Genomic DNA, 21985 nt, shown 5'->3' on the forward strand with positions numbered 1-21985 from the left:
GTTTATAGGATGAAACTTTTAGTGTATGTAACATTTATCGAAACGATCGCAGAATACACTTATGTTTATTTCAGTCAAACCTTAAATGTGTAGAGAAGTGGTGGAAAAACTTTATCAGGATAGGAGCCATGTGTCGCTTATCTAAGAATACTCGAGAGCCGCATCCTGTATTGGATCGGTATTAAACTATGAGTTAGGTTTACAATCCGTGTATACATGTATCACAGTACAAAATATTGTATAAGTATAAGAGAGCTATGGGAAGGGTCTAGAAAACTGTATTTGAGAAGTACAATGGGTATAGAGTATAGTGTTCTCTAAATAGAATAAGCATAAATCGCGTCCTCTAACGAGTACCGTTTACAGGTATTGTACATCACGAGTAAAATAACAGTGACGTATACCGTGACAGACAAAAACTTTCTTTCCGACTGTTAAGCATTGCAGCCATTGTTCTCCGTTTCCCGTTCCATTCGTAGATCATAAAAAGTCACCGAGAGGTGACTCAATATCCGTTTTCGTCGGCCGGCTAACCAAAAAGTAAAAGCAAAACCGACCGAATCTGTTTGCGGTTCGTCCGCGGAGGTTATTGTTAAGTCGTGCCAGGCAATAACAACCGCTTATTGAAAATACAATTGTCGAATCATTGATGGCGGATAACGCGCGCGAGAGACGTATGTAGGTACATAATAAAGACTATCTTCTTCGTGTCCGTGTGTGTCGATGAATTTGCCACGAGTAGAAGCACCGGGGCATCTCTCTCGCCGGGAGAGAGTGGTCGTAGCGCTCACGAAAGCTGGGAACGTACTTCGCTGCACCACCTGACGCGACGGGGGGTGTCAGTGGTTCTCATTCCAGACACTCAATGTTTGTTCGAAGGTGAACGTAGGGGGGTGTATGAAAAACAAAAATAAATACGCATTTTGGCGACGTTTGATTCGAATCGATGCGACACTGGGGGCCCCCCAGCCGACTGTATTTTGCATTGCGGGGTACATAGGTATTCGGGGCCAGCCAGGTGGACGGGGGATTTAAAATTGGAAATTCAATTAACGGAGTAAGCGTGCGCGAGACCAAGTTGGCGAGATCGCACCCACGGAATCACGATTTCACTTAAGGACACGCGAGGTGGTGTCGATCGATAGAGATATATCGGGGGGGCCCCAGGCTAATGATGACTCGACCGAATTCGGGGCGAGCACCGTGGAGGCCCACCTCCCCCACCACCGTCCCTCGTTCCAAGTAATTTACGAGGAGTCACGATTGATTCGGATACGAGTGTCGATGTGAGCACCTCGAACGGACGATGCAGCCGTGACGAGTGAAAATACAAACAGTTTAACAGGGATGAGTAGTCGTTTAACGTTCTTGGGATCAGCTGCTCCTCGCCACCTCCACCCCTAACCTGTCCCTCGGTTTTTTTTCTTGCTCGTCCGCCGCGCGTCCTCCTACTGCATCGCGAGAAATGAGCCGACGGGCTCGCGGGGACCGCTGCCGGAACGCGAACGAATGACGCCCCTTGTTACGGAATGTTACGGAAGTATTTTTACTGATGAAATTGTTCTGTTAGCCTGGAGGGGTTGACTGGGACGATTTTTCGTCTGTTGACCAGGAGCGCTTGAAATTGGAGAAATCTATATTTTTGTGTGATTGAAAATAAATTCGGGGAAGAATAATTGGAGCTCGATATATAAAACAGTATACAGTAAATGATGGATGAGTGTTCGAAGGCTCCTCGGCACTGAACATTAAATATTTCATAAACTAATAGTCATCTGCAGCTGAAACAAGTATCATTGGCTTCAGAATTCCGAGCTTTATCACTGTTCTAAATTTCATTAAAAAGTCAGCGTTACACCTGGAGGCTTCGGTCAGTGCCAAGGAGACTTCGAACACTCATCGATGATTTACTGGGGTTACCTCGACAGTGTCAATTGTCTATTAAACCATGGGAAGCACTTATTCTACAATTCTAAACTTAGTTCTGTATTCACTTGTCTCGAATCGACTCGCCAAACATCAGTCAGGATAAAGTTCGCCCCAATCCAGGCCCAATGGACGAAGAGCGGCGGGGCCCTGGTGGTGGTAGGGGTTGCGTAAGTTGGTCCAGCCTCCCTGGGGTGTTGCGTCAGAGAATCAATTATTGGATCCGTATATCAATCTGATGACCGTAGCGCGTTCGTGGGTACGCGGGCGCCCCGCTGCCTTTACGCATTTTCTTCCCCCCCTCTTCGCGTCCTGGGGTTCGTAACTGCGCGATGGCCACGCATCCGCGGCGCTAGAGAAAGAGAGAAATTATCATCTCTCTCTCTCTCTCACCTGATGGTCCAGAGCCATATAGAGCGGATGATCGCAGCGAACACGACCGGTTCCTCTCTCTCGTTTTTTGACGAGACGGAGAAGACGGTCCCGCGGTCGTACGTCACGCGTGACGTAGCGCGTCACGTTGATTTTTCGAAGCGACCCAAACCATGTGTGTGTGAGTGACTGACTTTCTTCTTTTCCCCGCAGGGTGCCGACGAGGATGACAGCGCTTCCGTTGCCTCGGTAAGTTCATCATCATCGTCATCGTTCCACCGTGCTCCATATGATTATCGCGAGCACCTTTCTCTCTTTCTCTTTATAATCAAAGATAATTGTTCGTCGGACGATCTTGAAACCGGGGGGCCCGATAAAGGCCACGCGATCGAATCATCGAGGATCTTAATTAAAATTTTCCCCCGTGTTAATCGCGACCGCGGATCTACTCTCGCGTGTTCTTCCTGTTCGCCTCGTCGTCGTGTCTGTCAGGCGACTAGCGTGCGCCGAGTAACCTCTATTAATCGAGGCAATTATATCGGTTTGGGACTGCAGCAACTGGACGGGAAGTCACGGGAGTGGTTGGTCAGAGCTGCGCAGGGGGATTATCAGGCGTTGGCGAAGCTGGCCGCGGAGGAACCTCGACTCACCGGGCTCAAGGTAAGCCTAATTATGATCTCTCATTTTTCCAATTCGTAACTGTCTCTCTCACACTGTTTTTGCCCTCTTTTTTTTTTTTGAGCGATGATATATTTCACATACGCGTGTGCACCACCACGCCCGACACGCGTGGAATAAAGGACTCTGATAAAAATCGCGGAGAACTCGGCGTTTGCGATATCGCTCGTAAATTTCTTTTCGACTTGAAATAATCACCACGTACCGAATTGCGTGTCCGGATCGGTTCGTGGTGAAAAAAAAGAATATTGTAGATTCGCGGGCGATTCGACCACGCGGCCTGAACCGTACAGAGGCGGCGTTATCGTTCACGCGCACACGGGCGAACGCGGATCTCTCATTGAGTTACGGCCACGCCGCCTCTGGTGATAATGACAAAGGTGGCCGGGGACCAGGAGGTTCGGAAATATAATTACGGTGTGGCTTACCGTAGGCCCCCGGGATCAGGCCGTTATTACACGCACGGCAGAACTTAACACCTGCGGCGTTGTAAATTCGCCGTTTTCGCGCGGCGGCATTGACAGGTCAATAAATCTAAGAGCCCCCGTGGCAATCAGGCGGCCCGTTGTACACCGAAACCGCCAATATGTGGAGCGGATCACCAGTTGTCCGATACCGACCGGTTAAGGATTATTCACACTATTGATATTCGTTATTAACCCGTGTAGGGGTGGCCCTGACGACATCGGAGAGCCCTGGGAGAGAGCTTTGTGCCGTCACTTGTATCAATTAGTCTTCCGGAGAGTGGCTTACAGCATGTTCGGTTACCTGTTTGTCTCCTTGATTCTTTTACCTTGATAATTGATGCTCGAGCTAAGGTGTAGTTTCATTTCTGTGTACGACGTCAAGTACTTTTGTTTTTGCGTCAAGGCCGGTCTCTCCACACTGAATCTCGCAATACATATCGTTCCTCCTCTTAACAAGGTTCGTGGAAGATTACAATTTACAGTCTTAACCTTTAATAATCGGACGATTAGAGTAAACGATCGATGAGTGTTCGAAGGCTTTTCGGCATTAAATTTTCAGACGTCATCCCTATCACTGAGGGGTTCCTCGTGGAACCAGTTAAGCGCCTAGGGGTAGGGATGACGTGTGAGATTAGACCCAATACATAAATTAATTTTCCCCCCGATACAATACTGTCACGTAGAACGCTCCACAATTCTTTTCTTTAACCCTACTATGAACTTCTCGTTCCCTACCAAAACCTGAAATTCCTAAAACCCTAAAAAATCAACCAATTGACCTGAACCCAAAGTGTCGCCGGTACGATGATCATTCGCCTTAACCAGAGGGGGGGGTGGGGGGGGCGGATAAAAACAGTAAGCCACGAACGACACACGGCAATCGTTGTTAGCACGTATCGTTTCCCGACCGAACAGTTTGAACCGTCCTTAACGGTCGTTCGCGGAGAACATCGATGGAAAAGGCGGCGAGGAAGGACCATAAGGGGGATGGAAAGCGGTTTGGAAAGTGGGGATGTAGCACGATGGCTGGAGGTGGTGGTCTGTAAAAGGGGTTGGGGGTCTGGGTGGTGGAGAGGCGGCTCGACCGCACCAGGGGCTGCGTGCTGAATTCATTCCGCTGGACAAGGTTGCCCCACACCCTGGCTCCGGGGCCACGTCGGCCTCATCCCTTGGGATAAATTGGCCGAACCCGCGTGTTTGCGGATAACATCGCCGCGATATACGCTCGCCCTATGGCCGCCCGTACGAACGGTAACCGTACACGGCGCGCAACCCGTTTTTGCGACGGGAAACCCTCTCGTGCGCGCGCGAGTTCTCTAGTGGAAATTGGCAACGAACTTCGTCTCCCCCCCTCCCCTGCATTGTCTTTTTCGCGTCTGTTGTTTCTCCCTTTTGCCGTCCGACACGCGCCGTCTATCACACGGACCGTTTTCCGCGGTTGCTCGCGGGAACTCGCGGAAAACTGGACGTTTTTTTTTTGTCCACGAGGGGTTCCCGGTTTTATTCCCGGCCCAGGAACCTTGTAGTCCTTTTGTACTTGTGAAATTTGTGTGTCTTCTGTGAAATTGGGAAGCGAATACTTTTTTCACGGACCTGATCCTCCGGTGGAATTTTCAGGGGCTTTAATTAATTTTGGACATAGTTGGTGAATGTTAGTACAGGGTGCCGAAAGGATATGGCGGTGAAGCTTCCTTTTGACTTTGTAATATGTAGCAAGTAATCGAGGAGATTCAATGTATACATAGTTTTTTTTCAGCAGACTTGGGATGTTGTCGATCATTTCGTGTAGGCGACGCGTTAACGCGGAAATTCGGTATCGTTGGTTACCGGAGGGTGTAACATCGCTTCCAGTCGAGCCTTCGACACATGGGATATATATTAATCCATCGATGAATATGCAACGGTCAGGTCGCGAGAACGCGAGGGACGACCGAGGGCGCAGTAGACAAAGTGAAGCAAACGACGGCGAAGGGGGGAGGGGATGTCGTTGCGGGATGGAAGGGTGAGGTGGTACGATAGGCATTCCAATTATTCCCCCCCTTGGTAATTAAATCAACACGGAAGCTAATCAACGTGACACCCACTCGCCGTTACCCAACCCACCTCCGTTTTTTTAAACTTTCACTGGGGTGTATATAAATCGGACGATTAGTCGAACGGAAAATGGTATTTCACGGTCGATCGATTTATAGATCATCGAGGGTAATCATTGAAACATCGTGGTCCTTAGATGGTTCCACTACAATAGAAACTTTACCGTGGATAAACCGTTGTGGAGGGAGTCCCGATGAAAGATTCAGGACGAATACACACGACCTTCTTTCTCGTCGCGTCAATTAGCCATTTCTGGCACGTTGTTCGGTATTCTTGCACTTTTGTATTATTGTTTACGGGGCGCCCCCGCGGTCGGCAGTCACGCCGCGTATTTATACCTTTTCTCCTTTTCTCGCTGATGGTTTACGAGCCCGTATTAAAGAGCCGTTCGCACACGTGGCCTACGTGATCGGTGCTCGAACCTGGTGGACGGCCATTGTATTCGCCCGGGTCAGGTGTACATCGTCGTCGGGGTACCGTGTGCCCATTATACTTTATTAACGGACGCGTCTGGCATCGCGATAGATTCGCCTCTTCGATTCGTTGCGTCTCCCTTCCCCCTACTCCTCCTCCCAAGAAATGCAGGACGGCTGGCGTTTGCCCGTCATGACCGCTTCTGTTCAATCGGAGGGGGACACATCATTATATTCCATTCCGTGGAATCGTTAAAATCCTTTTTCGTTCTCTCGACAGGTGCGCGTCGCCGCTGCGTCCAACATGTAACACCGTATCGTTTTCAGCCAAGTTACCAGAACGCATTCTGCAACTTCTTATCATCGTATCGATTGGTACAGGTATATTTTTGGATTCACGTTTAGGGTCGTTCGATAAATAGAGGTAGCTTCGCTGGTGATCGTGGATATGTTAATTTGGGAAGGAGACTTTAACAGAGCATTAGGACTTATCTGATTTGTGCTTGTTCGGATAGAGATGCCCTCTGGCGACGAGAGTTTTTGTTTTGGGAAACAGTTGTGCCTTGTTTAGGCTATTCTTCTTCCTATTATTGTCAGATGTGTTCGTTGGTCAGGTACACCGTTTTCTGTCTAAATATTCAGAACCCTCAAAGGGAACCCACCCGTGTTTGTCACATTTCAGACAATTCCAGTAATTCGGAACGAAGTCTCGAGATGACACGAAGGAACAGAACATCATAGGGAAGAGACCTGTTCGGTTCGGATCACGGCGATATTATATCGAACCGGTGGCGAGAGAGAGATCCGCAGCCTAACCATCCCGTCCGTGTATTTATCTACCGGTATCGGTCGGTTTAATAACGCCAAAGCAATCAGAAGGTGTTCCCACCTACCTACTTCTGCATTCGCCGCCCCCCTCCCCACCCTTCCCTCTGGCCGATAAATAATAACCATTTGTATCGGATTCTAATTACTCGCTCTAAGCAAACAAATAAACGGCAGTCCGAGGGGTCCGAGGGGAGGCACCGTGAGAGGCGGCCTTAATGTTATGGTGGCTGCGGGCTGATTTAAGGAGTGTGGGACCGCCCACCTCGAAGATGCATCTCCGTGCGCCAGGGGGATCGGTCCACCTGTTATGAGTGTTCCAACGCCACCGTGTGTGCGCTCGCTGGCGCGAGCATTCTTCTCTTTTTTCCATCCCCGATATAACATTGTCCCGATACGGAGTACCAAGAAGAATCACGAGGGAATACTGGCGGCTTAATTAAATTGCCAGTAACCACAGGATCGTTCGATTTCCCGGGCGTCGATCGATCGATTCCTACCAGGCGAACGATGCATCCTCTCTGGCCGAACCAGAAGTGATCTGTCCTTGCATCGCGAGTCGACGCATAAGTAAACGTCCTACAGAGAATCCGGGCGGTATATCATTCGCGAGAAGAGTGAAATACGCGTTAAGGAATTCGTTTCCAGAGGCCATCGATCCTTCCTCCAGGGGCGATGACGAGGATGATCGATAAGCAAGCCACGCGATGAGAAGAGACTCGCATAGGTTTTCGTTAGGGGACAGGAGAGAGATAGGTCCACCGAGAAAAATGCCGGGACGGTAGTTCGTTACCGGTGGGGGCTATTAGCGGGCGTAACGCACGTCCTGGCAGCGCGTCGCCGCGCAGGACTAAGTAAACCCTGGCTAACAAGGAGGCGTACCCGACGGCCACGGAATGATCTACCGATCCCGGAGTCCAGCGTTATTCCGTTCTCTCTTCGTTTCTACTCCGATTCCCCCCGGCACCCCGGGCTCTTTCGACCCTCTATCCCGAGCTCTGCGCACAGTTCTCGCTCGCGTATTATAACCACGCATCCTCGAGGAGATCTCTGGCCTGCCTATAACGCAGGGAATACCTGAGCGCCTCCTACCTACGCCCCCGAATATTAACGGTCTGATTTATGCGCGTAATTATCTCTAGTTATTTTGCCGAGGATGGCCCCGCCGGCCCTCGCAGTTCGTGTATACCTTGTCTTCGTAGCTGCCGAGTGCTGCTGATACGCAACAAATTAACTGTTACCTCTTCCGCCTCCCTCGTCCAGGCGTCCTCCACCGAGTTTCTTCCATCGTCTTTCACCCAACCTCCCCCCTGGATCCTCCTATTTATAGGTGTCTCGGTTCCACTTCGTAATTGCGTTCTTATTATCGGACTACGGTGCGCGGCGCCTAAAGACGGTAGCAACACGCTTCTTCGTCCCGGCGAATTCAGCTCGCGGTGATCATTTATCCTCGGACGGGTCTGTCGACCCCTTTACACGCTCTATACTTGCGAGCTTCTGCAAAATATATGTATTTTTGGACCCATGATTATTCGGTTACGCACTGAGCACCGATAATAAACGTGGAGTTGATTGTAAGTCCAGTAAATGTTAGTGTTTTTTTTTTTAAATAGGATTCTTCATCGTGCATATCTGTTCTTTTTTAGCGGATGGTAAAGTGTCGTGCGTCGAGGTAATTAATTGTTAGGTACAGTGGACTCTCGATAAGCTTCGAGCATAAGAATCGACTGTTTAGTAAAGATACAAGTTAGATCTCGTGGACGGACGAAGGGAAAGTTCGTTAATTTTCGGGTAAGCCGTAGTGAGCCGATAGTGGATCAGGAATGGCGGGACTTTCTGGATCAGGATGTCGCAGCTCGGGGCGCCAGGGAGGCGTCATCTTCCCGTGGCATCGTCTTCTTCGTTTTCCGAGGGACGACGCCGGTTTTATTCCTTGTTCCTCGGGGCCCCACCTTTTCGCTCCCTTCGCTCTAATAGTCTTCTAGAATTTCATGTTTTATTTCGTCATATCTTCGGCGCTCGACTCCACTACTCACGCTCGAATTAGTCAAACCTCGTGTCTATATATGTATATCGTAGACTTTGTGGTCTTCGATCGACGAAACGTACATTTCGAGCAGAAAAGAATACAGAAAAGAACAGAGTATCGGAAAGACAGTGGGCATCGTTGGTTGTGAAATTCGAGAGTCGAATTGGTCTAGCCATGTTATCGCGAAAGCTCGACCAGGTTAGAGAAATCAAGATGATTGCAGGCAACTGTTCGTAAATCTTCTCCGATTAAACGAAATTTCCAAAGTCATTCGATTGTCGAGCGAATATCCTTACGTTTCGTCGCTACGAAAGTGGCGCATCGATACCGTTGTAATTGTTCTTGCTTTCCCCGATCTCGTGGTTTCTTCTCTGTAATAGACGCTTGTAAATGACGTCCATTACACGCTCCGGTGCCACTTCGAAGTGGCTCGATATCTCAGACAATTCGTAGTTACCATGATTGAATTGCTTTCTCTTGCTAAAGTTCCTCGGATAAGAAACCGGAAGTGTACAGGATAATTCATGAAGAATGTACTACTTTAATGTAACTCTGACTGTGACGTAAATTAATTGTATTTTAGAGACAAATAGTTATCATCCTTTTCAGGGTCAGAGCTTCGAAAACAAAGGGGGGAGGCAATAAAATATGTGCTTGACAACCCCCCCTCCCCTCAGTGGCGGGAATGAAGTAGAAACTCTCACGTGGAACTTTTTATCCAACTCTTGTATAGCTTTCACTGTACCAGCAACATAGTGTTTCGTGATTTGAAGGAAACGAAAAATATATCATGTTACTTAAATTCAGCTTAAAATCGATAACGAGTCATGTGACTCGATGTTATAAGTCAAGGTGTCAATTCGTTCGAATCCTCGATTATCAACAATCGACACGCAACCGAAATATAAAACAAGCTTGTAAATTAGCAACCGGTACGTATAAATCATCCTTCAGATTTCAAAAGGACAGATGTATCTCGAATTCGCAACTCTGTGTTGCTACATTGCCTCCGTCACAGTTCGTTATTCCGTTTCAAGAAGCCCCGCCAATAAATGTCCTATCAGGAATGGGCAATGTATCCGACGTGATCGTGAGATGCTGCCGGTTGTTCCCGTCATTCAGAGAATTTCCACGGTGACAGATATACCCTACCAACACGCTTCGTTCACCAGTGATTAATGTCGCGGGTACAGGTGCGCCGTCGTGCACCGTCTTCGCACGCCACTTGGACCCGAGCGCGCTCGATCCTCCGTAATTTCGCCGCGAGCTCCGAAGGTACACAGGCGAAATTATGCGAGTAATAACGAGGAACGACGAAACGTCGCCTCGGTTGGTATCTGCTCGTGAAATCGTTCGTGACGCGCGGTCGTCGATCGTCGGGACCTGGTGCAGTTCGAGTGTATACAGGGTGTCTCAAAATAGCTTCGACTCTGGGAACTGAGGGGTTCCTGGGTTGATTTGAAACCACTTTTTCCTTAGCAAAAATGTTATCCGAGGCTTTGTTAACGAAATATTAACGAAAAAACCCCGGCCAATCAGAGCGCGAGTCTACCGGTCGAGTTCCCGCGGTAACGTTGGCTGCCAATCACAGAGAGTAGCCAACGCTACCGAGGAAACTCGGCCGGTAGACTCGTGCTCTGATTGGCCGGGGTTTTTTCGTTAATATCTCGTTAACAAAGCCTCGGATAATATTTTTGCAAAGGAAAAACTTATTTCGAATCACCTGACGAGTCTCCCATTTTCGAGTCCTCCAACATTTTTGTTACACTCTGTATACGTCGGGGCCCCGTGTGTACCACCGCGAGGAAGCGAGAAGGGACTGCCGCCCGTGGACAGGAAAAAAAGGGAGAAAGGGGGCAAGTGCAGAAGGGCGTTCACCGTCACGTGGAGTACACGCGTTTTACGTATACATACGTCGCAGTCGCGGCTGTGAGTCCCGTGACTGCTTGTTCGCACTGTGCGCCGCTAATTAGCTTCAAGACCGATGGCTATCTGTCCGAGCCACATGTCCCTAAAGTGGCGAGCTCAAACATCCGGTACGCCCTTTCCGTTCGGAACTCGGTCGGTTTCTTGGACGGTGGCCGTATACACACAGGGATCCGTGGCCACTTAAGCGTACCACACCACACCCCTCGTCGTTTCACGTGTATCAGTTAGCGACGCGATGTCAAACAAACGACCTGCAAATGCGAATATGTATGTATACCTACTTTTCGGTAGGTACGTAATCGAGAGGTACAGGACGGGTTGGATCGCGGGAACAGCTGGGGCGCGTTTTAAAATTCATATAATACGCGTGTTAACCCCTTAATGCTCGTATGCCAGATCGGATTATCGAGCGGTGTCTCCTTTTTCCTTTCTACCCTACTTTCTGGTTGCTCTCGCGTGACTGTTGATCGCGTTGGACTTGAGGGTTGGAACTGCGATACGGGGGAGGTCGGAATAGAATTGGAAGAGTGAGTTTTAAGTTCTACTTAATAGGTGGACAGTGAGTTGCACTGTGTCTTCTGGGGAATCGAAGTATAGTAATATACATGTCATTTCTCGAAGAAACACGGTATCCCCACCATTGACCCCCGAAATTACAAAACAAAAGAAACTATTAGGAGTGTCAGTTTTGAGATGCGAACGTTCGATCGCGAGGAAGAGAAAGGCGAAGTATTAGGAAAGGGTACTGTATCATTATGCACCGTGATTTCAATAAGGTGCACATGATTTAATAATAGGCACAAGTAATCACCCAGTATTATCAAAATAACATAGAACTTTGAAATATTTCTCAAAAGGATACAGATTTCACAAAAACATAATGCACCATTTACCTGTACATACAGACATTTCCAGCGTCGTTTATTCGGGGCTCCGTTTCAAGAGCTCGAGGTTCACGCTTCATCCGAGTGTTCCTCCCAACGGTGGAACGGAACCCGGCTTAATACTCCAAATTACAGTCGAAACGTGTGTGTATATGTGTACCAGAGAGCCCTGTGCAATTAGCAAGCGCCGAGCTCATTATGGAGATTCCCGGGGCGCCTAAAATACTGAACACAGATCTCTCTACCCTTCACCGGTATGTCTCGTTGAATTCGTAAAGAACTGCTGCGTGAATTGCCACGGTTGTGCCCGCATAGACCTGGAGAGGATTACGAAAAGAATAAAAGTTCGTGCGTAACGTAAGCAGCGCGCGTAAAACGTGGGATCCACACGCAGGCGGGCTCTTGGTTGCGCGCGCGCGCGCGCTAGCTCCCCAAGCACCGGACGGATCGCGTGTCGATCAACGCCGAGATATTTGTTACTTTACAGTTGTATCACGTTTTTTCGCGTGGAAACAAAGCCATTGTTTGTACTTCGTACACGGTCTGAGCCGGGCTCGTTCGACGGGATCGAGGATGCGGAGCGCGCCCGTCGATCCTCGACCTCTCTTCCTGACCTCACTTCGCCCGTGAAATCTGCCATTTTGACGAGCATCGCCAAGATGGATGCGCACGATTTTGCAAGCTTCGCCCCCCTCAAACGACTATCGAACGAATTTAATTAAAAAGAATGGGTGTGAATTTTTTGTATCGGATTGGTGTTCTTACGAGTTATACACTTTAGTATGGTTTATTCGAAGAAATTGTGGAGGTCAATGTGTTCACGATATAAGCTTGAACATCGATTGGATTTTCGTACTCTGTTTTCGAGGGAGTATGTTAATTATCCTCTATACTGAAATAGTTAAAATATCATTGTTCAACGTACAATGTTTTTGTTCCGACCTGTAGAAACGAAAATTTCATTCCATTCAACCTGATGTGACATATTGCTCGGAAATGGTCCGGCTCGTGTAATTAGAGCCTAAACTCGATTTAGCACGATGACGACGCAGCAGTGTATATACGATGATCCGGTCCTAGGGTCGCCTATACAAATGACAAAAACCGGCGTCGGTGACACTGATATATCAACGGCGACTCACGAATTCATCAGCTCTCGTGCCGCCCTCGGTTCCCTTTTTCGCGAGCCTCTCGCCGCCACGTGTGCGTTCTTCCAGTTCCTTTCTCTCTCCGTCCCTCTTCACGTGGAATTCGTGAATGGGCAAACACGCCTGGTCGCTTAGAACGTTTACATCGGTCACGGGGCCGTGATTTTCTCGGTGTGGTAGAAATTTAGTCATTTAAACGCGATTTAGCCCCCCACTCCCCCTTTCTTCGATCGTATCAACGAACGCATTCGTTTCACCTGTAATTCGCGTACACGTCGTTAAGAGGACTTGATTTATGAAAGATAAAATGGACATTGCGCTTTAATGACTCTTGTTCTTTGTTGCCTGGGCTATGGTATACACAACGGGAATCACTTGTGGATTATGTATGGTAGCGATGAAAAGGAAGGTTACAAATACTATTCTTTCCCCTTTGTCTAATAATAACAACTTAATCATTTTAATGTCAGACCGGGTTGATTCTTCGTGTCATCCTTTTCTGAAGGATCCTTTCACGTACTCGAAGAAATATGAGTTTACTTGTTCTCACCTTCAAAAACATTAATGTATAATTCTTTACCGTTTAAAGTCGTTCATTTATCCTTACAAGACTATACCCTGATTCAGTGTTAAAAAAAAAATTTATTTTCTGGTGAATCCAACGAAGGTAAAAGACCCACATTCACCAAACCCTCTAGCAGAAAGGTCCCTGGAATTCCCGGGCTAATTAAAACCACGAATTAACGGAGTCACAGGCGTGTCAGGCGATCAATCAAGCGACTTTTTGCCGGTGCTCGGTGCAGCCCATACGCGCGCGGACATAATTAGCCGGCAGTTGCCGCGATAATTACCGGCTGGCCCCGCTATCACCCGAGACAATTTTATTCCTCCGTCGAAAAGCGTGTGTACATGATCGTGGGTCCGTGAACGTATCGAAACTCACGGAATTAGCCTCAGTGTTTCCCCGGCAAGCCTCTAATTGTCCCGACATATGCGCTCTTCTCGGAACGCCAGGGTGGATAATCTGCCCACGAAGACCCGTCCGTCGGAGCGACACGCACAAAAACGCCACCCTTAGGGCCCCCCTCGCCTCGGTGGACAAAGATTAGCCGATCGGTATCAGGATCGGTTGTCTTAAGTTAACGAGGCGCCCGCCATACCTCCGAAGACCTGCGCCCGAACCATTTTCTCCACGGTTCACTACGGCGCCCCACTTCCGTTTCTCGAAGCAAGGGACGATTGCGCCAGGTAAAGAGGGCCTGTACTCGCGCGTAACATGGTTAACACGGGTAGGTAGTTTAAAAACGATCGAACGATGGAATATTTGTCGATGTGAATGGTTGAAAGGTAATTTTTTTTGTTGTTGAACCTACCTGTTATTGTTAGGTATCTGGTATAGCATAGTCATATAGGCTACACAAAGCAATTAGAGGATCGACAGTATAGATGGTCTTATTGTGTGCACCAAGCTGTAGAAATGGAATGAGTGATATAAAAGTTAACATAAAAATAACCCCAAACTATCTTTGTAAATATGAGAGAGAACTGATTTAGTGTTACGGGTTAATATGTATATTTACTTTTGCTAGACCATTCACAAACAATTATACGTTATTTTTCTAATGGTGTAATATCGCTGAATTTATTCGGAAGCCAGTTTATGCTGAAAGTGTAACGAGCGGCAGTCAATCATAGGTTCTCACGCATGTTCGACAAGCCCAACAAACTGCGAGCACGTTTTTCGAGCTTATATCACGGTAAAAACGCGTCCGTAAATCTTGTCGTCGGTCGTGTATGCTCTCAATTTGTAAGCGGCGCGCTAATGTATTGCACGGGCTGATCGAGAGACGAGCACTGTAAATCGAGGATTATCGCCGGTTGATTACATCTAACCCTGGACAATGCATAATTTATCCTTTAATCGGGGCCGTTTAAAGAAGCCGGATGGCAATTAGCAAATATGAAAAGGTTGCTCGCGGTGTATAAACTCATTAACACGCGAAACACAGCTGCGTAATCGACGTCGGATCGCTGTTACGGTCGATAGAAATCGTGATCAACACTGGCCGGTCAGATTTTAATTATTTCACACAATCTTGTCGCGGCGTTTGATCGACGCACATACACGTATGTGAACGTAAACCAGTGGAATGGCAGAAATATTTCTCGGCAGTTATTAGTACAACGTATCAGTGAATTTCTGAATTAATAAAATCTTGAGTAACTGTACCACAGGAGAAATTCCAGGTGGAAAGTAACGTAGAACTGTACCCGATAGACGAGGCCAAATTACAGTACTTCCCATTCTTCTATGCCTGTTATTTTAGAATAATAGTATCATCTTCTGGTGATATATGTATCTTGTTGCTAATTCAAGGATAAACACTTGAGATGTTCGAGTTAATCAACGTTACTTCAGTATTCCTGTCGATCGAAATCATTTCTATACCATCCAAGCAATTTTTTTTTATATCGCAAGGATTAATCGATGAATCCATGATGAATGGACGATCCGTGTAAACCTGCGAGAATAATGTAATAATTCAGTGGGGGAGAAGAGCAGGTTAAACGTAAGGATCTCAAGCGCCGGGTTGACTTTAGAAAATTTACTGCCAATATTTTTTTGCCGTAGACGCAAACGGTTTTAAAACAGTTGCAGTATATATAGGTATATATGTATAGATATGGCACGATACCGACTTCAAGAAAATTTATTAGTGCTTTTTCCGGCCTCGTGTTACGCTCGCCACGCAGCGGGCAAGACGGAAGGGCCCCTGGCGCCACGTCCCAAGGGCCCCACGGTTGTCGTTAAACGATCGTTAACAGCAGATCGTAATCTCGGGGGGCTTTTGGGTCCTCTTCCATGGGCCCCCCGAACGATGGGGCTCGATTTCACGAATTTTCCACGGCGATTCACGCGGAACCACATCAGGCCCGGGGCCAGGCTTAGCCGACGACTGCGAAAGCTTACCGGAAAACGATACCTTCCGGGGCGCTGTGGCCTGTTGCAGGTGCAAAGGGTATGAGCAATGTATTACGAACTAATATTTGTCGTTTCGGATATTTACGACGCGGTGATGGTTTTGAGAGATTGGGATTGGGGCCTACTATCGAAAAAATGTGTTTATGGGTCGGACTCTGATACTACGGACTCGTGTCGTTAGGGTAAACGAATTGTAAATTGACTTCTTTTTGATTGTTATTACTGGACTATGGTTTTTATGCGGTTATTTATGCTGTATCTCCTATACACTAAAATGGAGTATACATTCACAGCTTCATGTCGATTATACTGATCCCTGGTCAGAGTCGCTTTTCGTTATTCACTTGTAAGCGTTCTGTAAATCTTCCATAAACTATTTAGCAAAAACCCCGAGTATAATTCATACCGGACCATATAGTCCGTCCCCAAAATTCTCAGATTTATCGTTTCGCGGGGGCCGTCGCTGCGGCCGATATCGGTTAAGAAAGTTTCAAATGCCTCTCGAGAGGTGAATAAATACGGATTAATTAATAGAGTTAGCGAACGAAATCCACGGTGCCGCGGTCACCAGGGAGGAGGGAAGGCCATTTCGACGAGCGGCTGGGCCGGATCGTTGTTGCTCGCCGTAACGAATTGTTCATTTAATTTCGCCGAACATTTTCGGCGTCGCGGCCCAGGGCTCGCTCGTAGCTCTCTGGACACCGTGTTCCGATAAATCGGGCACAAAGGGGTGGGTTTGGAAGGGGTGGGCAGGGGAATTCGGGGAGGAAATAAATGCGGCCGCCTTCCGCGGCGAGGGAAAACATCGCTGGACCATGAACGCACGGAAAAGAGACCGCCGCCGACGATGGTCCGAGCGGGTTACAGCTCTGGGGCAAACGTTTCTTTTTTCTTCTCTCGAAAGATATTATCTGGTTTACGAGCTTTTACGACGGTCCTTATTTATTGCCGCGTTACGGAAAGAAGATCAGAGTTCGGTGCGTTTTCTTCTTCCTGGACGCGCTGGAGACTCGGTCGGGCCGAAAGTGGTCTGAAAATGTTGGGGAAACCATTCGAACTTATTTTTTTTTATGGGTTTGGACCTCGGAACTGATCGTTGCGTCGATGGTGACGATAGTAATAGTATGTGTTCGTTAGATGATACAATGGACAGCAGGGTGATGTGTTCAGTTACGCAAAGTGTGGAATACATCACGATTTTACTAACGAAGTCAATAGTTAAATACAGTAACAAGATGAAAGTATAATCGATCAGACAGTATACAATTATGATAGAAAGTGAATCATCAGTGTGCAGAAAACAAGGAACAGATAAATAAGTATGATTTTTAGAGATACTCACAGACGGACAGTGTGCTGAAAGGATGAACAGGGATTCAAATAGTCATGTCAGAAATGGCAGATATACCGTATGACTTATGACCGTCATTGGATTTACTGAATCTAGACAATAAATAAATCGGCCGAACTATTAGAATCCTCAAAACCAACGTTTCGCATAATTTTCAGGCCATCGATCATGACTGCCCCTTTTTTGTCCTACACTATGAAACGCATCGTCCACTCCCAGTGACAGCGCTAGGTAAAATCGCGTGTAAATCCATTCCAGCAACGCGCTAGCTGAATTCCATTTAATTAGACCTTACGTGAACAAGAGAATGCTTTAACAAACATCAAAAGACGAATATCGCGACACCAGGCCCCGTCGGACCCTCTCGATGACAAGCTAGACGGACCTAGTGGCTAACGTCACAGGTGATAACTCGCGTAAACTGTTAATAGGAAGCGTCGTCGGCGCAATCGGATTCGCAGGTTATGAAGGGTGAGGGCCTCGTAGGAGGGATCATCTTAACGACCATCTAGATAGGGCGACGGTGAAATGATCTGTAAGAAAACCGGTGGCGAGTGGTATCCTCCGGCGGCCATTAATCAAAGGACAGGAGCGCTAATGAACCTGCTGGAATCGCGGGCCTGGGGAACCGTTTTCTGTTCGGTTCACCGGTCCGCCGCCGCGCTCTCTGTTCCCTCATCCCCTCTCCGCCCCTCCCCTTCATTCCACACCCAGACAGAGCCGCCATTCTCCGTCTTTGAATCCACGAAACCCCGGAGGGCAAACGAATCAACGGGCAAACAAATGAACGAGAGGGTTGCTGCCGCCGCCGCTGTTGCTCCTCCGCGGCCGAATGATCGAGCGGCTTACCAGAGGAAAGTTCGCCCGGTTCCAAGAGAGCCCAGGAGCGTCTTCGAGGCCAACAAATGGAACGGACATTATGAACGTTTACGTGTGGAAACCTTGTGCCGCGAGCAGTTACCGGGTGAATATAGAAGCGCTCCTTTGGGAAATAAGAGCGTTGAATTGCATGTAGCACGGATGCTGCTTGAAAAAAGGAAGCCTGGAGGATGTGGAAGGTGCACCGTATGTACGGTAACGCCTCGGTAGACGTCGCGAAATGGGACCACGGCAATTATCGGAGTAAGCGAGCGGTTGCGGAGCTTGTACCGTGTTCGGTTAACAAGGTTATTTTGGAGCTGAATAAAGATAGATGTGTGAACGCTTTGTACATTGAACATGACTGTTATGTATTGGTAATAAATAATATACGTGGGTTTAGTTAGTGAGCAACTGTTGGACGGCTATTCTGAAAGTTGAGGTATTACATTTTTTCATGGAGCTTGTATTTTCTTTTTGTAGTGGTAATCGTAGTACTGAAGGACTGATTTTTTTTATGTTTGCAATTTAAGGAGTACAACTGCTCTAGCGGTCCGGAAACGTAAGGTTAATTTGACAATTTTTTGTGGATGAATAATAAAATTCATGAAATGTCTGTTTAAAAGTCTTTAGGAGTATGAAACTATTTTTCTTTTTCAAAATTGCGACGCTTTGGAGCCGTTCATTATTTATTTACAAATTTGTCAAAGTGACACTATGTTTTTGGACCGGCTGAAGTGGTTTTACCCCTTAACCCTTACCTTGGCAACCACCCGAGGGCCCATTTCTATGCACGTTCCATAAAAGTTTTTTATATTCCTGTAAAAATATTCTCAAAACCGCACCAGATCCCCGTTCATCGGATATTTTCCTGTCGATTTATATTTTAAAAATAAAATTGTGCCAGGAGAATTTTAAATATCGAAGCATTAAACAAGCGTGAAAATTTCTGGTACCAACATAGGGGTTAATATTTTACGCTTGCCAAGGTTATATAATAATAATGTACACAATCTGTAGTTATGAGAAGAGAACAGTATTGCAAAAACGTCGATCGCTCTAGAATGTTTTCAGTTGTAAATAGCGATTTTAATCAGGTTGAATGCTTGTATTTATTCGATACACCGAGAGAGAACACGGTAAGGCTATACGTTAAACGCCGCGCTCCAATTATATCCGGGGCCACCGCGTACGATAAGTTTGTACCTGCAATTTGCTTTGTGTTATTTGCGCTATTGTTTTCGTCGGGCCTCCCCCTCCTTCCTTTTTCCCCTTTTGCCAGGCGGTCCCTCCCAATTGTTCGACGCCCCCGGGGCCGTTCGATCTCGCCATTATCGGATGACACGGCACCGCGCTTTTATGTTTAATTGATATTTTTCGTAATTCCCCCGGAATCCAATATAGGAACGCTCCGGCGAACAGATATAATCCCCAGACTCGACATTGCTCTCGTTAAAATATTTCCGATGGAAAATATTGCGGGACAGTCGAGTACAGTTCGATGGAAAAGTGACTCTCGGCGACTGAAAGTATCTGGAATACCCTGACAATTTTTTGTATGATCATATTACAAAGTAATAATCTCTCTATAGTTCGAATTATTTAAAATGATTACCCATGAAATACTGATGGTTTTCATATTGGAATATTTCGTGATGGATTTCATAAATAACTAGCTAAAAGACGGGGACGCCTTAAAGAACTCGCACATAGGGATCGGGCAGTTAAGGGATACATTTTTGTATCGTTTATTTAAAGTATTATTAGTTTACATGTTAATAAAATTATTTACCAACAATTGTTACACAGATCAAATCACAGATGAAAGGGGTTAATTTTTTTTTAGAGGGATGAGCTTATTTATAGATTGTGCACATTTGTAGGTTGTGTAAAATAGGTACACGGGGGAAATATTATTTCTTAATGTCAAAGGTGAAAGGAGTAGTACTGTAAATAAAAAAAATTCTGGAGAATATTCACCGATTAGATAAATTGAAGCACACGTTCCATTTTTCTCTCCGATTGTCGATGAACAGTCGCGGAATAAGGCTGAACAGATTCGCTCGGTCGAGCACCTAAAACTTTCCTTTTGTTTCCCGTGGTTACGGTGAACGTTGTGGGAAATTTTGGTTTCCGAGACAGGCTGACGCGTCTCTTCACAAAGTTATCGATTATTCGTCGCGGCCCTTGGAATTATTCATAAGCTCTCTCGAGCTTTGAAGGGTACCGCGTGTTCCTTCCTCGAGAGGAAGTTCGATATGAAAAGTAGACGTCGTCGTCGTCGTCGGATCTTTCGGTGACGCCGCTCCTACCTCAGAGAGAAACACTCTGTGTGTCCCTCCGGTGAATCCATCGTCCGCCCGGATGAACGAGGTTAATTCATTCATCCGGTGAGACAATGGCGGATCGGTTACACGGTGACTCGGCCGTTTATTAATGATCCTCTCGGAAATCTTCCTGCGCTTCTAATGGCTCGTTTGGATTCCAAGCATTCAGGGCCGGGACTGTCCTTCTGGGGTTCGAGCTTCGAAAAAACCGTGTTGGATTTTCAGACTGCAAAATCATTCAATTTCTTTTCTAGTAACGATTCTTTATCCTGAAATCTAAGTAATCAAGACTTTATCGCTATTTTATTACATTGTACGTGAAAAAGTATCTTGTTCCCAAGTTTATGAGAATTTGAAGTCGTATATAAAGTTGATATCGTTAAATCGCAAAGGTACCTCAGAACGGAATCACAACGTCAGAGATCCACCCAGCTGCAAATTAACATAACAAATTTCGCGTACTCGCGCTGTTAACCCTTAGCCGTATCTCCAAGGTACGCGATTCTCGTTGGCAAAAAGGGAACCGCGAACAAACAAAAAATAAAACATTGAAAGTCAGAACCTCTCGGGAACATACTTACAAAAGGCGAGATCTTCTTGTTGCTCGTCCTCAGCGTGTGGTTTATTGCTCGGAAAAGAAAGGACATCTCACCTTGGGCGCCATTTTCGAAATGGCCGGCCCTGGTAGTCCCCGCGCGCGGCGGTGGACAGAGCTGCGGTGACGTTCACGACTTATGCCGACCCGGAAAGGGATGTAAGAGGAGGGTAAAGAGGTATAAGGAGGAAAGAATGGCGCCCACGCGTTATGCTAACACTAACGCTGCCGACACGGGCTGGGTGGTCCTATTCCGCTCCACCTACTCACCCTTTCAGCCCTTTCCGTGGCCCACACCTTCGTCCCCGGGACGAGCATACGACTAATTCTATCGATCGAGAATCCTGAACGTTCTTAATGCCCAATAATGGGACCACGAGTGTACCCCTAACCTTTTTTGAGGGTCTTTTGCCGTTGCATCGATTCTGCATTGCTGATTTCGTAATTTCTTACGCTCTTTCCAGTCGGTCGACGTCTTCGTTTCGAGCATTCTGTACGAAGCGAAGAAGATTCTCTAAGATTTATAGGATAACTGTCGTACTATCTGACCATCTGTGGAACTTCAGAACTTCACTTGGGTTGCTGAAAGTGTTTTTCAAGTTGTTAACATAGTGTTCTTAGGATCTCCAAGTTTTATGTGTTCTGCTTTTTTCCTGAACTTTCGTTCCTGCAGGAATCAGATCGAGAGTGTCTCTCGACGAGTTGACCGAGTACAGAATTGTGTATGAAGTGGATCTGAATGACTAGATTTAAGTAATTACACTTTAACATAGTGTGCAGTCTCAAGGGGACTGTCAAGATTTCTCTGACTTCGTGCTTGCAAAGGTTTCCTCTTCAAGACATCAATGGACCACCGGCAATCCTGTTCAAACTATTCACTCCAATCACTCAATATGGCCCTGATACTTTTTGAATATCTCTTCAGAATGTTATCGAATTCCTATCGAACTGTTCCACCTCGTTTTTCGAAGTATCTTCGATGAGCACCAAATTGTAAATCGTGATTAGACAATCCCACGGAAGATGTGTCGCTGTCGAACTCGACGGTTTCCTCTGGATCACAATGAGGAGAGGAAACGAGAGGGGCGGAGGTGTGAATGAGACCG

The 21985-nt window shown here is 46.9% G+C and overlaps 1 protein-coding gene across 2 annotated transcripts in view; it reads left to right on the forward strand.

Annotated features, from left to right (window-relative positions):
* Window positions 1-21985, forward strand: part of LOC107186517 (ankyrin repeat domain-containing protein SOWAHB) — a 150970-nt gene that overhangs the window by 15788 nt on the left and 113197 nt on the right. For both annotated transcript variants that reach the window (XM_015574399.1, XM_015574400.1), the window contains exons 5-6: window positions 2512-2547; window positions 2854-2958. In XM_015574399.1, the coding sequence (XP_015429885.1) occupies window positions 2512-2547; window positions 2854-2958 (141 nt within the window). The remainder of the gene's footprint in view (window positions 1-2511; window positions 2548-2853; window positions 2959-21985) is intronic.

Source organism: Dufourea novaeangliae, unplaced genomic scaffold, assembly GCF_001272555.1.
Source record: "Dufourea novaeangliae isolate 0120121106 unplaced genomic scaffold, ASM127255v1 scaffold65, whole genome shotgun sequence".
NCBI classification, from domain to species: domain Eukaryota; kingdom Metazoa; phylum Arthropoda; class Insecta; order Hymenoptera; family Halictidae; genus Dufourea; species Dufourea novaeangliae.